This window comes from Uloborus diversus, chromosome 8 (assembly GCF_026930045.1).
Source record: "Uloborus diversus isolate 005 chromosome 8, Udiv.v.3.1, whole genome shotgun sequence".
In the NCBI taxonomy this organism is placed as follows: domain Eukaryota; kingdom Metazoa; phylum Arthropoda; class Arachnida; order Araneae; family Uloboridae; genus Uloborus; species Uloborus diversus.
In genome coordinates this window covers 13,357,520-13,373,294 of record NC_072738.1, presented here as the reverse complement: position 1 = coordinate 13,373,294, position 15,775 = coordinate 13,357,520, and the positions used below count along the sequence as shown (strand labels likewise).

Genomic DNA, 15,775 nt, shown 5'->3' with positions numbered 1-15,775 from the left:
CAGCAGGACGAGGGTCCTTGTTTTAAGATATTCAAGTATCTGGCCAATCTGAAAATTAGGAAAAATTATTACTTTAGTAGGTTGTGGGCACTTGGAACAGCTTACTGAAAAAGGCAGTAATGAGTAAGAGGGTACATAGCTTTAAGATGGCCATTGATCTCAATTGAGGACTAGTAAACTGACTAGAACCAGCCTATTGGGGCCCAAAGCCTGTTGCTGGTTGTGAATTTTGTATTTGTATATCATAAATTCTCTCATGCTGCTATCTAATAAGAAAAATAAATATGCATCCTGATATGAAAAATGAAAATGAATCCTGACGTAACACATAAATACTGTTTTGAAACTTTTATGTTTGTTTGAGCATTCTAGTCCCAAAATGTCATAGGTACCGAATTTTCGGGAGTAAGTGCCTCATCGAAATATATTCTCAAGGGAAGAAAAATAGAAATGTATGCACCGCACCCGCCATAAGCGCTGAACCCAACATTAAACAACTTAAAAGCACAATTAGTAGTAGTAAAGAAAGCTGGAATGAAATAAATATTTTTAATTTACAAAACTATATATACTTTACTATAAATATAATTTTCTTACCTAGAGGGGAGACATTCGTTGGTTATCCAAAGCGAGGGACGGGGACCCTTCCTCTCAATGCCTCACCAATGTCAAACTCTGTCCCAATTAGCACAAAAACATTGGTTGACGTAGAAACAACATAGGTCGACGTTGGAAGATCATCCAATAACAGATAAGGTTCTTAAAACATATAGAACTATGTCAAAATATATTTTTTCGCCGACTTGATTTAAAAAGTCAGTTTTATTGCCTATTTTGATGTATGAAATCAATTAATCATTATTAAAAGCGTTTATGTAGTAACACTATTATTAATATAGAAATTAGAAGCAAAATAGAAAATTGCAAACATCAAAAATCGTTATTTTACTTAGTTTCTATCTTATTTCTTAAATGTTTCTTAGAGAAAAATATTGAAACACTGACGTTTTTTGATGTGACTGACGTACTTTTTCTATGTTAATCATTATGTTGTGCTAACTGCCGGCAGAGCAGGACGGTGTAGTGCCATATATTAGCAGCATTTTCAACATTTTTTAAAAACTTGGATTTTTTTTTTTTTTTTTTTTTTTTTTTTTTTGCTTTAAGAAAAAAGAGATTCTATCTTCCACACCCCTTATATGCGCCGCACCAGCCTTTTTTTTTTCTTGTAAATGCCGTGGCGCTTATTCCCGAAAATACGGTAGTATAAATAGTGTGAGAACTCACACCACCTGATTTGAGATTTTGATTCATTTTTTGGAAGCAATAGATATGCAAAAAAATTAAGTGTAATTAAATAATTTTTTAACGTAACATCCTGAAGCAATTGAGGGGTAGGTTTTTACAAAATCTTATGAGTGCAAAGACTTGTAAAATGGTGGCTTGGATCTTTAAAATTTTGATTGCAAAGCATTCAAAAGCAAATAAATGTTAAATTTAAACTTTGTTCATTATGTATCATGAGCAAATAACTGAAATATGGAATAATTCATAATACAGTTGGACCTCCATAGATCGAAGTAGCAAATTGCCAGAAAAAATTTGATATATAGAAATTTTGATACAATGAAACAATCTTAGTTTATCATAAAAATATCCTAAAACATTAAAATTAAAGCTAATTTCCTCCAACTGTAATGCTGTTTCATGTTTTTGAGTGAGATTTCTGTTAGTTTCTGTACTTATAGTACAGCTTTCCAGTTTCTCATAATCACAAGAACTGTACTTGCGGAAATACTAAATTTAACAGAAATGACATTTTTAAGCCTTCATACATCTTCATTCTTTGGCAATTCAACTTGATCCACAACTGGGTGATTTTCGTATTGACAGTGTAATCAAGAAAAAAGTAAAAAATCAATCAACTTAACTTGAATGGTTTTCACTGAAGCTAAAAAGACTAGGAATGATTAAAAACATACAAAAGGGATAACTTGGAACTGGTTTTATTGTATTACTAGGACTAGTTATAACTCAGATTTAAAATAAACTTGAGAGAATTTGCGAACTCTTGAGGGGATCAGCAACCTATATCTACACACCCCTCAACCCTAGATTCCTTATGAGTTTTGTATCAACCTTTAGAGAACATGATTTTCTCCCTTAACCTTCATTTTTCATGAGACAAACAGTCTAAAATGGGGAGAAAAAAATCTATGAATGTCTTGAAATTTTTTTTCGATATATAGAGATTTTTTCGATTTACAGAAAGAACTTTTCTCTGCAACGGACATGGAAATTTGCTGGCACTTTGATCTATAGAAAATTTTGATATGTGGAAGTTCAATATATCATCGCCTCAGAACAACAGTAGAATATCTTAGTGTTGTTTCTGAGATTAGATGTCTTATGGTTGCTCTGAGGCGACGATATGGAGATTCAACTGTACTTATTTATTTATATACCTTTTTTTTTAGTTGAGTGATCTACGCCAGGATAAAAGAATTAGAGAATGGATGAGCCTTATGATGAGTGGACAAAGTTTGCATGATATCCAGACTCATCCCTATATTAATGAGCTTTCAAATATGTGTGAGAAAATGACCACAGCTTTGTTTTCATTGGAGAAAAATGTGACATTCAGACCGAATCAGGTAAATAGTTTCTTTAGCATCATTATCTTTCGGGTAGATCAAGGCATCACAAACTGGTGCGCCGATCCTTCGTTCTCCGCAGCAAGCTTCAAAAAAAGAAAATGTTTTTAAAATATTAAATGGTACTTAAATGCTTTATCATTTGAAAACCAGAGTTTTAACATTTAAAGCATAGAGTTGTTCCATAATTTCCAGTAGATAATCTGCAGCTTATACGTGTTTTAAAGTTGAAATTTAACATGTGCGGCGTATCTGCCAGGGCGGCGTATATGAAGAAATTTCCCTCACCCCCCACCCTTCTTTCTTAGTGCTTTTCGTGTTCGCCCAATTGAGCGGCAATGTTAAAATTCATAAACGCTAGTAGAGCTCACAAATAGCACCATGAAGCAGGTTTTTCATTATATTTAATTTCTCACACCCTTACACCTACATTAGTTTGCTGTTGTTGTTCTTGCCAGTGTTGCTAGATTCGTGATGGTAACATACGTTTCACAACGCTGAAAAATGGAGGAATAGCTAGCTTGTCTGAGTTAGAGTCCCTATAGTCTGAGTAATGTTTTAAAATGTCTCAATGATGATAAATTTTAAAAAAAGAATCATTTGATAATGGGTTAACAATTTTTTGATGAACTGCTAAGTATAACACAATGATTTGAAAACTTCTCATCCAACAAAATGTAAATGTCATCTGGCAAAACTAGTTTTTTGTGTAACCGTAGCATTTTCTGACCTTTTTTTTTTACACAAAGTTTATTCCATTTCTATCTTTCAACAAGTGCAGTTGCTCATTACAGATTTGTTCTAACTATAATAAATGATCGTATCTGTACATATGTATATAAAGAGAGAGATATATATATAGAGGGGTGGGGCACCATGTTTTGATACGCTCTTCTGTGATGTATACGATGGGGTGGCTTACCCAATGAACTTTTGTTTTTAGTTAGTAAATTATTGCATGTGAGGCTTATCTACCCGAAATTACGGTACTTTAAGCACTATCTACCAGCATCTCGAAGTACAATGCTAAAAGATCTTGCATAGTACGTAGGAGGTCAAACCATAATCTGCGTACCAAAAACGTAGTCTGTTTTTATGTGAATATGAATATTTGATAGACTTCAGACTATATCTTGAAATCTATCTTCCAAAATGTTAACTGCCCAGGGAGACTAAAAAAATTCCTTGGCAACTAGTTCTTTAGGATCAATATTATTCCAGAAACAATGTTATACTGACTATTACTTGTTTTTCTTGCAGCAATCATTATATTGATGGAAAATTTAGTTAAAAATTATTTCAATGTAAACTTTTTAGTTTTATCATGGCTAGAGATATCATAGTCTTCAAGACTGATTTCAATAATTTTTTATGCTAAATTGTTATTGTTGGTGGAAATAAAGTATTTGTTTTAAATTTCCTATAATAATTCCATATAGATCATTTAATCTACTTTTTTAACTGCAAAACTTATTGCTTACTGCTGAAAAGTTATGCATTTCATAGAGAACTGCGTATATAAGTCGGTGTTATAAAGGTATTGTACTGACCTCATGAAATAATTTATTTCTAGGCTAAATATCAAGAGCTCAAAACAGAAGCCAAGAGTTTTTACACAACGTGTGGCAGACCTGATGAGATCTTTGACTTGCACGAACTCCTCAATGACTCCCGCAAAAAGCATGACGGGAAGAAGTTGAGGGACTTGAACAGTAGAATTGATAATTTGTGCAAGAATGTAGAGAATTACATTGAAAGTGTGAGAATGAGATATCCTGAATATTATGATGTGATTTCCTTCTTTGTACTTGGGCTGGAACAGGTAAGCATGGCCACTTTTCTCCTCTTGTAATTTTGACTTTGAATCCTCGTTTAACAGATTGAGCATTCAATGATTACTTATTAAAGGAGAAAATGTTTCTTTCGTTTTTACAACATTAACAACTATGCTTGCTTGAAGAAGACTAACTTAGAATCAAGGATAAGGAATTTCTAGAAATCTTACCAGCCAAAGTTTTTTTTTAATGGAAATAATTATATATTTAATTACTCATTAATAATTTATTAATGGGTTCGCCGATATACATCCGATATTTATTTTGAAAATATCATGATATTTTCGATATTTATTTTTTCAACTACGGTATTTTCTACATAAAAATTATATTTATCATAGTAATATTGTTTATTTTTCATTAAAAATAACCAAAATGTTACTTGCTATATTTTTATGATGTATTGATACATCATTAAAATAACTTATTTTATATTCTTAAAATTATTAGAAATGTAACAATTTTAATTCATATAAAAGTGCCTAATTAAATAATAAATGTTGGTCTGAAAAAAAGAAAATATCTTATGACTGTGCAGCAACTAATGCATACTTTTTTTTTCTGAATCAAATAACTGCGAAAAAGTAGCTAACAGAAGAAAAATAATGAAAACAGCTAATGCTAATTAACTCCATTTAAATGGATAAAAATGTTGAATGAAATATTATATATAAGTAATGAAAGAAACCTTAAATTTTTAGTCTATATATTGTAATAACAATATAAGAAAATAAAGAGTGATTTGAGGATGTATTTATTATTTTAAAGACTTTAGTTTACTGATTGAAAATATCGGATATATAACAAAATATCCGATATATATCAAAATATCAGATATTTTCGAACCCTAATGGAGGAGGGGGGGGGGGCATTGCTATGAGGAAAAGTTTTTTCTAAAGAATTAAAATTTGAACCCCATAAAATCATTCTATGTCACATAAAGATGACAGCACATGCAAATTTATTTGAATACAGTAGAATGCCGATTTTGCATTGTCCGTTTCATACATTTTCTTACTTCAGATGTCATTTTCAGACGTGCAAATTTTAAACCTAAAAGCAAATTCAAGCACACCCTTTCATTTTGCATACACAACTTGAAATGTAATTTTAAAAACTTTTCATGATCATATTTTATCATCGTTTCAGTCTTTCCTTTGACTGATTTTGTGTCGTGTGTTTTGTAATATTTTTGTATTGCACTACAGTTTTAACTCTTTAATATTTTTATTTCAGATCATATTTGGATTTCGCACAATGACTCATTCCCTGCTCTACAAAAAAAGCTGCGTTGTTTTTGATTGTGAGGTACAAAAAATATATATCACAATTTTACTTAAGTTAATTTTAAATTTAGACTATTTTAAAACATCACAGTAAATCAAACAATGTTTTTAATGATTAAGCAATTGCAGACACTTGCTTCAAGGTTTCAAGGAACTGTTTTGGTAATGCTTTGTTGACTGTTTTCTCATCCACATCTTTTGCATTGAAAAACGGGTTTCCTTGAAATACTTATCTGCAATTGTTTGAAAATTTGTATTAATAGCAATGTTTAATGTACTTTTACTTTTTCATACAAAACTTTTTATTTTTTTTCCTAATGTGAAACTGCTACTCAGAATGACTTGACATCTCACCAAAGCAAGGGCGGATTCAGGGGAGGGTCAAAGGGTCAGTTGACCCTCCTGAGATGAAAAGCATTTTTTTCTTTTTTAAAGAAGTACAAGTACGCATATGAAGGCAAAACTTGGTGTTTTAATGCATGCTCTCCTTAAGTTTAAAAAAAAAATCTCATTGTAAAAGTTCCTTTTTACAATGAAAACTCCGAAACACGTGTCTGAAATATTTTGCATATATTTGTACTTTTTTTAACGTTGTTGTAGAAAACTTTATTGCAACAATGTTGTGCATTTCTTGTTTTCATTGGAAACATTTAATATAAAAAATATTGCATTTCAGAATTAGAACATTTTTATAATTTAAATATGAACAGCATACTATACAATTAATAAATTGTTATTTATATTTTTCACGATAATAGTTTTTATTAGAATATGTATATAGGTAAGTTAATAGAATGTCGTAAAAATATTAATTGATATGTAATATATCCAATATTTGGAAGAATGTTCACATAATGCTTTTTTTTTTCTTTAACTTCACTGGCTACTGAAACTTGACCCCCCTAACAAAAATGTCTGAATCTGTCCCTGCACCAAACCAATCGTGAGGTCTTGGGCATTTGTTTTATGAAAGAAAATAAAAAAGCTTGGTAATTTTAGTAAATTTAAGAAGAAAAGCCTACTTAAAAGATTTGTTAAGCACAGAAACGTTGCTAGCACTGTAGTTGCAATTGTTCCAAGGGTTTACAATCAATTTATTAGTTTTGACTGAAAACTGATAATGACAAGAGAAAAATAGTAGCTTAATGAAACATGCACCTTTGCGGATGATTGAGGCATTTATTTTTCGATATGCCCTTTGTCTTGTTCTGATACTGACTGTCAACTGGAAGCGCAAAATAAGCTAATCTTAAATAAACGGGTGATGTATTAGCTTTAATGCATGAATATTTGAGTGAGAATTAAAGATTATTTGAAGTAATGTGAAATAGCAAGATTATCCTTCACTTTTAACATATTTGAAGAATAAATTTTAAATTTTGTTTTATTAACTTGATTTCTCTTAACATTGCTTTCCATTAACAAATTCACTCATTGAAATAAAATTTACATTTTTTATGCTGTTGATTTATTAACTGTCATGTTTGATGTGCATAAAAAAATTGTAGTGTATGTAAATTTTATTTATTTTAACTTTATTTTTCTCAACATCATTTGTCACTTGAAAAGAATTATTAAAATGGAGCTACCATTTTTCCAAATTGTTTTACTATTTATTTAAACTTTAAACTTATTTTAATATGCAATGTCATTGAAAATTTCATTCATATATCTCTCTAATGCAACTTTTTCACTCAATTCATTACGCCAATATAAAACTTTTTTCTTCTCATACAATATTATTTCTTTCAGAAATTTCAAAATGACATCAACTGTTTCCTAAGCTGTGTTCCTACTTTTGCAACTGGTGCCGCCCTTTCTCCCTTGACAACATCTACTTTGCTAATCCAGGGTCATCGCGATGCATTGACCTATCTTTTGGCTTTAGGGCAGCTTCCAATGGGCAAGCACCAGTACAAGCTCGTCAAGTCGTCCATCTTGGAGACTATCACAGAACTCAAGATCCGCGGAGGATACCTGGAAGGCAAAACGGGGGCCATTTTGGACAACCTCATATCCGCCTTTGACGTTCTGGTTAAAATCTGGACTCACGAGGAGGCCAAAGTGAAACATGAAAAGGAAAAGATGGAAGGCTTGTACAAGCAGAAGGTGCACAAAACAGAGATGTCTGAAGAGGAAGAAATAAACAGCAAAATAGCGGCAATGTTTCCGTCATATAGGAAGGTGAGAAATGTTCCCATTTTGCTTTTGCTTTAATAAGCTTTTATCTTCCTCTGTCCTGGTGTCAGTTTGGTTGAAACAAGCTTTTTAGTTGTTGTCAAAAACAGATAAGTAATAGTAGTTATAAACTTTATAGTTAATAAGAATTTTATTCACCACTAATCATTCATATCAGAAGTAAAATTATTGAAATAAATATTGAGAATTTTGAATGAAGGTTGTTCTGGATTGGATCATAAAATTTGTAATTTTTTATGCACTGAATTTTTTTTCTCTCTCTCCTCTTCAAGGAGTTTCAAGATCTTCTTAAATCTGAGGACGATACAGAAGATCAGCCAGTGGAGGACGATCCCCCGGAGGATGTCTTCACTTTTACCGCAAACGACTTATACGAAATCTCTCAACTCCATGCCACTGCCATAAGCTTGCTTTTCAATGAATACGATGAAGCCTCCCTTGGATCTTCTAGTCAGCTGGATGTGGTCACTCCCTATCTGCTGAGACACGACATCTTGTGCGGACTTGTCTCGAACTATGGGGACTATCTTGATGCTTCGCTCGATGCCAAGCTGCTGCCTGGACAATTGTTAATGTGCAATGAGCTGAAAAAGCCTGGTCCTAAAGACTTTGATGCATTGTTTGATATTTACAAAGACCCCTGTCCTGCCAAAGTTTCTGCTTTCTATCCCATTCTGAGTGAATTGGCAGATCATGTTTCCCAGCTTCTTAAAGAGTTTGAAAACCAGCCGATTTTGGTGCAGGTAAGTCTTTGTTTCTTTGCAGGTGAAAATGCAATATTATTCTGAACAAAATTTTCTCAAGAAGTTGAGGTGAAAAGGAATTCATATCTTAGTAGTTTAATGGTTGAGAATTGGAAGTGATTAGTCTACCCTTTCAAGGTTTTGCAGAAGCTTTCTGTAGATTTTTTTACTCTTTCTCCATTGACTTTAAAATATAATGGAATGGTGTAGATGGTCTGACTGAAATAAGGACTAAATAATTGCAGTAAACAGTTGACCACGTGAAAAGTACGGGAATCACCATATTTACGATTGTCCCGATAGTCACAAATTAATGATCTTTTGTTTTTAAATAATCTAATATGGCTACAACACAAAATGTTATTGATATTATTTCAAAATAAAAGCTATAAGTAACAAAAATCATAAAAGGGAAATTGAACCCTTTACAGAAATAGGGATCGCAAAAGTGAATCTTTTTTGTGCAAAAGAGTAAGAATTAGACGTTCTTTCACATAAAAATGTTTATTAAATTTCATTTTTCCTCTTTTTATAACGTTCTTTATTAGTGGCAAATTGTTTCCCTCTTTTTCCAGATACTAAGAGCTCGACTTATACGAGGGTTTTCGATTTTTCCCCAATTTTCCTCTAAAAAGTGGGGGGGGGGGGTTGAATTATACACGAGTATATACCGTAAGTTAAATTGGTTTTAAATACACATTTTTGACTTGTTATGACTTGTTTTTGCTTGATTTTTGCTGTGAAGTGTAGCAGAAAGTCTTGAAAGTGCTTGGTTTTTACCCTGCAAGAAGTGTACACCCAATTATAAAAATAAAATTTACTATTTCATTTAAAATTGATCGAAATGCAGTTATCTTTTCCTTTCATGGCATAATTGAATAAATCTGTTATCCTTTGTTTCAGATTCTGGTTGTCATAAGACGTGTGTTGAGCTTTCCGATATCAGCTCCAATCATGAAATTTGTTATTGGAATTGAACTCATCATAGAAACTGCTCAGGTACTGCATCAGTTTGTATTTTATGACAGTAATAGCCTGAAAACTATCAAGTTCGCCTTATGTGCAAAATAGAATATTTTTCCTAATTCCATTTTTGATTATTGCTCACTAAATTTTAGTAATATCTATACTGTATTAAAAAAAAGCTTATGTTTGTGGAGGAGGTCACAAGTTATTTTGGGGCATAAAGAGGGGGCTGGGACAAAACTTTCGAAATATAGTTGAACTCTTAATATGAAATGTCAAAAATCCACGAATTCGTTCGTATTAGCGGTTATTTGTAACAACTGTGAATGAGTGACAGTGAGAAAACAAAGGAATGTGCTTACATATACTTTAAAAAAATTACTACTAATGCACACATTGTAACCTAACTATTAGTACGTTCAGAAAAAAGTTTCTTATTTCTTATAATGAATGTTTTTGTAAAATACCAAAAAAGGAAGATAATAATCGACAATCGCAGAATAGATTATGATCCACAACGGAAGATGAACAGTTTTATCTCCGAGTAAATTGAATAGTAAATTGAAGGTAAACAAATGCACGAACTTTATTTTCTATTCAAAAAATTTAATATTTTCTTTTCATGGGACTCTTACTACCTAAAAAAATGATGAAAAATTTCTTTAAAAAAAATTACAGTAAACACGAACATTTTAAGTAAAGAGGTCTGAAATTTTTGTTCGCCTTAGCCGATACTTTCAATTTAATGTACGTATTATACGTGAGTTTTAAGTGTAATTAGACAGCAAATCAAACAAAGTGTTCCTTTTAGACGTGATTGCTAATTAAACGTGATCCTAATAAGATAGTTCAACTGTAGGTCTCAAAAATATACGGAATATATGGCTGTTATATGTCATTTAAAAAGGAGGGCATGACCTGTAGGGTCCCCTCTGGATCTGTATCTTAAAAAGTGTATTTGATGATCATTTTAAAGCTTCAAAAGAAGTTTCAAATAAGCGTTTTGAAATCAGACTATCCCCTCCCCCCTCCAGGTGTTAAATATAGAATTTTTAAAGAAGAATTTGTTAAAAGATGATGGTTCTTTTCCTTTATTTTTCTGCCTGCAGCAACTTAGAACTGTAGTAATTTATAGCTTTTTGTTTTTTTTTTTTCTAAATTAAACCTTTTGATGTATATTTTATGTCACAACTCAACTTCAAAGTTGTACATTTTTCATTTTTTAACTGTGTTCTTTCATTTTCCTTGGTTTTCGTTTTAGATATGGGAAGACCATGCCCACAGTAAAGTTTCTCTGAAATCTGAGTTGACTGTTTTAACTAACTTTATTATAGAGTATAGATCACTTGAATTAACGTGAGTTTTTTTAATTACTCTTGTCTCCGTTGAAGTTTCTGACAAAAAATTGCTATGATGGTTTTATTCGATACATTTGTTTTTTAGATATAAACTCATACTGCAGCTAACTATGCAATTATATGTACTGTACATTTATAATATTACATTCATGCTAATTGCAAACATAATTTTACTTTTCAATGAAAGTACAAATTCTCTTTTTAGACCAAAACAGAAAAAAGAAGTTTTTTAATTGATTTTTTAAAAAAATATTTGACAAAGGGAAAAAGTCCCAGATTCGGGTCTTCCGGATTTTGGGATTCAAAAATTGGGGTCTCATGCTATACTTGGATGCATTTTGTACATCAAACTTAAAGTTATATTTTTTACTCTTTGATTTTAGCTGCAAATAAATTCTATGTCATTTTCTATTTTTTGTTTTATAATTTAGCAGGGCTCCCAAATGGTCCGCTTTTCCCGCCAAAGTCCGTTTTTTAGGGTAAAGTCCGCTTTAGACCGTTTTTTAACATTTTGGTCCGTTTAGTCCGCTTTTGTATTGTTTTTACTAAAAAATCGGATTTTAAAAATTTTCATTACATTAAAAGATACTGTGTGCTGACTTATGTTATTCCCGAACACGCTGCCGCGGCTCCGTTTTTCTATTGAACTTGACTTTCTGGTATTATTTCGCTTCAGATTGACGTCATTACTCCTCTAGCAAATGGAGAAGTTTGGGGGAAGAGTTATAACGTGAAATCAAAGCATTTTGCTATCGATATTTCTCACGGGTTCGTACGCACTTGAAAAAAATCAAAAATTTTTCATCAGAGCAATTTTCTGAACTTGTGTTCGATATGTAGCATCGCGAAAAATTACTTCCTGTGTTTGCGAGTTCAATCTTTTTGCATCTTGTTAATATTTTGATGCTTTTGAGTCAGAAGTTACTTTAACATTCATTAACTTAGATTAGCTTATTTTATGTTCAATTACAATGGATAATGAACTTTTTTTTCGGAACCATGATGACATCAAACTTTCTTGGACTTCGCCTAAAATTGCTTGCTGGGTTTTGAGATTTCAATCTCTTTGCATCTTGTAAATATTTTGATATTTTTGGCAATCAGAAGTTATTTTGACACACTCCACCATAGATTAGCTTTTTTTTTTGTTTAATTTTAATAGATAAGAGACTACTATTTTTTTCAAAACCATGGCAACATTGAACTTACTCGCACTTCGCGGAAAATTGCTTGTCGTGTTTGAGATTACAATCTTTTTACATCTTGTTAATATTCTGATATTTTTGGCAATCGGAAGTTATTTTGCCATACGCCACCATAGATTAGCTTATTTTTTGTTTAATTTTAATAGGTAATAAACTACTTTTTTTTCGAAACCATGGCAACATTGAACTTACTCGCACTTCGCGATCTTTTTGCACCTTGTTAATGTTATGATATTTTTGGCAATCGGAAGTTATTTTGACATATGCCATCATTGATTAGCTTATTTTTTGTTTAATTTTAATAGATAATAAACTTTCTTATTTTTGGAACCATAGCAGCATTGCACTTACTCGAACTTCGCGAGGAATTGCTTCTTGTCTTTGACATTTCAATCTTTTTGCGTCTTGTACATATTTTGATATTTTGCGCAATCGAATATTATTTTCAGATATGTTATCCTAGACTAGCATATTTTATGATCAATTTTAGTCATGTTTAGTTTTAGAGATTTTTTTTTTTTTTTGGAAATTATGTCAACAGTGAACATACTTCGCGAAAATTTGATTCTCGTGTGCAAGGTTTCAATCCTGTTGCATCTTGTAAATATTTTAATATTTTTTTTTAATTGGAAGCAGTTTTGACATGTGCTACCTCAAGTTCTTTTATTTAATTTTATTTTTAAAAACTAAAAAACTTTGTATTCTTTTTTTTTAAGTACTCATAATGAGTATTTTCAATTTGAAAATATAGCTCTATGAATCTAAACTTAGCATTTATTTATTACATTAAGTTATTTGGTAAAAGCAGGCTCAAATTTGCATTCAGTGTATTTATCGCTTAAGCATCATTTGTATATTTTTGGGTATGATGACTTCAATAAAAAAAATTTCTTTCTCACTAATTTTTATATCTACTTGAAAACAGTTACAATATTTTTTTGGTGCCCGAACAAATAATACATACATATGAAGAAATGATTTGGATACTTAGCATACTAATAAATGATTTGGCAAACCTCTAATATCTTTGAACTTAGTCAGTTAGTAGCGTAGCCAGAAATTACCTCCTGCTTTGGTGTTTGGTCATAAACTCTCATACGTATATAAACTTACCATATTTAGGCTGGAAATATGTGTAAAAACCAAGGGCTGTGGGGGGGGGGGGGAGGGGGACCTCCTGGCCTCCAAACTATATCTTCTTGTCTTGCGGTACCTTATATCAAAATGAATTCTCTTTAAACTGGTTATGTGAAAAATTTTGTAAACTACTATGTGCTAAGGTGTTTACTGTAATAACTGTATCTAAAAAGTCTTTATTAGGTATGCACTGATTGATCGGTCACTTGGGTGATTATTTTTAACTAGCCAGTTTTTACCTGTTAAGTAGTAGAAAATTTATTTTACAATTAAAGTTACTCTGTAAGATGGTCAGTTACATGCTTACTTGTCACTCCCCCCCCCCCCATCCAAATGTTTGTGTGAATAATATAATTCAATGGATAAGAAGTTCAGATGTACAGAAGGTGATAAGGATTTATCATTAAAAATCATTATTTTGGCTAATTAACGAATTATCTTCACGTATTTATTGCCAGGCAGCTAATTTGCCTTTTGGTGTAACCCTGGGTTTAACTATGAATGGTCCTCCCAAGGTCCTCTTTTTAATCCTAACTGGTCCTCTTTGGTTCCCTTTTTGATTCAATGTGGTCCTCTTTTACCCTTTTCTATTGCTAAACTGTGTTGGGAGCCCTGATTTAGCAATTGAACTACATTCTTTAAAAAAAAATTAGCTCATAGTATGTTTATCAGGTTACAACCACTACTATGATATACTATTAATAGTAAGCAGTTTGATGCTCATGCATACATACAAATGAATTGTATATCACGAAAACCGTAGAAATGAAATAAGTTGGAATAATTGTATCCCGCTAATGAATCAGAAATATTTAAATGGAATTTTTGAAAACATTTCATTACCTTTCTTAGTATATATTGTATTTTTCTAATGCATTATCTTCTTTTGAAGTGGCTGGCGAAACGGACTACAGTCCATTATTCAGAAGCAGAAGGTCAGTTGTGCCAAGTGGTGGTTTCATATGTTTCCATTGCTGTCACTCAAAAACCCGGTAAAGGTATTTTATTTTTGGATGCTTGTGAATTTTATTTATAGAGATGATATCCTTTTTACTTAATCAGTATTTCAGACTGTCCTTAAATTTTTGAGAAATTTTCCTGATTTTTTTTGCTGCTTTTTGAAATGCCAAACCTGAATAATATTCAATTGAAAAAATGCATTACTATGCTACGAGACTTTAATGAACTAAATAATGCTTTGTTTATGCAAGAGAGTAAAGTAAAAAGGATTATTTTAAAATATTAAAACCCCTATCAAGTGTAATGTATTAAGGCTATTGTTGGAAAATAATAGGGAAAACCTTTGCACTAAAATACTGAAAACAATTAAAGCAAAAGTAATTATTAATCACTTAAAGGAACAAAAATCGTTAAGCGAGTTTTATTATTTTCTTTCCGCATACTTTTTTTTAAAGGTTTATGACAAAATGGCTCTTTTGTTAGCTGCCCTGAAACAACTTTTCTAGGCCAAAAATTACGTTTATTGTGCGTTTTGGTTTTCTGTCTATTTCAATTCTCTGTTCATTCTAATTTTACCTTTGAAAATCAAATCTAATGTAAACATATGAATAATATTGAATCTATATCATTCTTTGTGTAATTATTTAAGATTTAAGACATTTTTTTAAAAATTTGTATTTGAAGGGCCAAAGTCCCAAATTGGTGGAAGCTACCATCAGAGACTGTATTATTCAGTTGTTAGAAGATTCACCTGTTGGCGAGTTTTCTGAGAGATTAAAAATACTCCAAACATTCCAGAAACAAGTTGAATACAGGCTTCCAGATGAGAATTTAAGTGAGTATTTTTCAGGAAAATATTTTTTTATTCATTAAAACTCAGCATGAATGATAATTGAAAGTTCAGACATGAATTTTAAAATTACATTAAATGTGCTTCCATCAAAAAGTTTATTTACTTATTTATTTTATTTATATTAATTTTTATGCACTTTTTGGGTTAAACCATGTTTTCTTTAGCACACTTACTTATAAATTAAAATGCTTAATTGTGTTATTTCTACTCATTGGCAACATATGGATACTTCTGAGTCTGAGGTAAATGTATTTGATTTCAGTCAGACAACATAAATTTGGCATATTTTTGTATATCTCTGCTGTGAAGGAGAAAAAAGAATTGCAACTATTTTGAAAATTCAACGCTTTATGTTTTTATGAGAAAATATAATTTTAAATTAAAAAAAAAATTTTTTTTATTCTTAAAAAACAATTTTTCCTTTTTTTTTTTTTACCTCCTCCTAATTTTTCCACAAAAATATCAAGGAAAAAAATTTTTCCTCTGCCTTTAAATTTCCCGAATTTTTATATCTCGGTGTGGCACAGAGTTGATGTGGAAGTTTTGAAAATTTAGGCCATTTCATGATTTGTTTATTTT

The 15,775-nt window shown here is 31.2% G+C and overlaps 2 protein-coding genes across 2 annotated transcripts in view; both read left to right on the top strand.

Annotated features, from left to right (window-relative positions):
* The window catches only part of LOC129227701 (midasin-like), a 285,381-nt gene that overhangs the window by 226,045 nt on the left and 43,561 nt on the right, over window positions 1–15,775 (top strand). The window lies entirely within an intron of this gene.
* LOC129227933 (midasin-like) overlaps window positions 1–15,775 on the top strand; it is a 37,416-nt gene that overhangs the window by 3,037 nt on the left and 18,604 nt on the right. Inside the window, exons 2-7 of the mRNA XM_054862553.1 lie at window positions 2,478–2,654; window positions 4,228–4,476; window positions 5,726–5,797; window positions 7,528–7,959; window positions 8,247–8,717; window positions 9,621–9,716. Coding sequence (XP_054718528.1) covers window positions 2,478–2,654; window positions 4,228–4,476; window positions 5,726–5,797; window positions 7,528–7,959; window positions 8,247–8,717; window positions 9,621–9,716 — 1,497 coding nt within the window. The remainder of the gene's footprint in view (window positions 1–2,477; window positions 2,655–4,227; window positions 4,477–5,725; window positions 5,798–7,527; window positions 7,960–8,246; window positions 8,718–9,620; window positions 9,717–15,775) is intronic.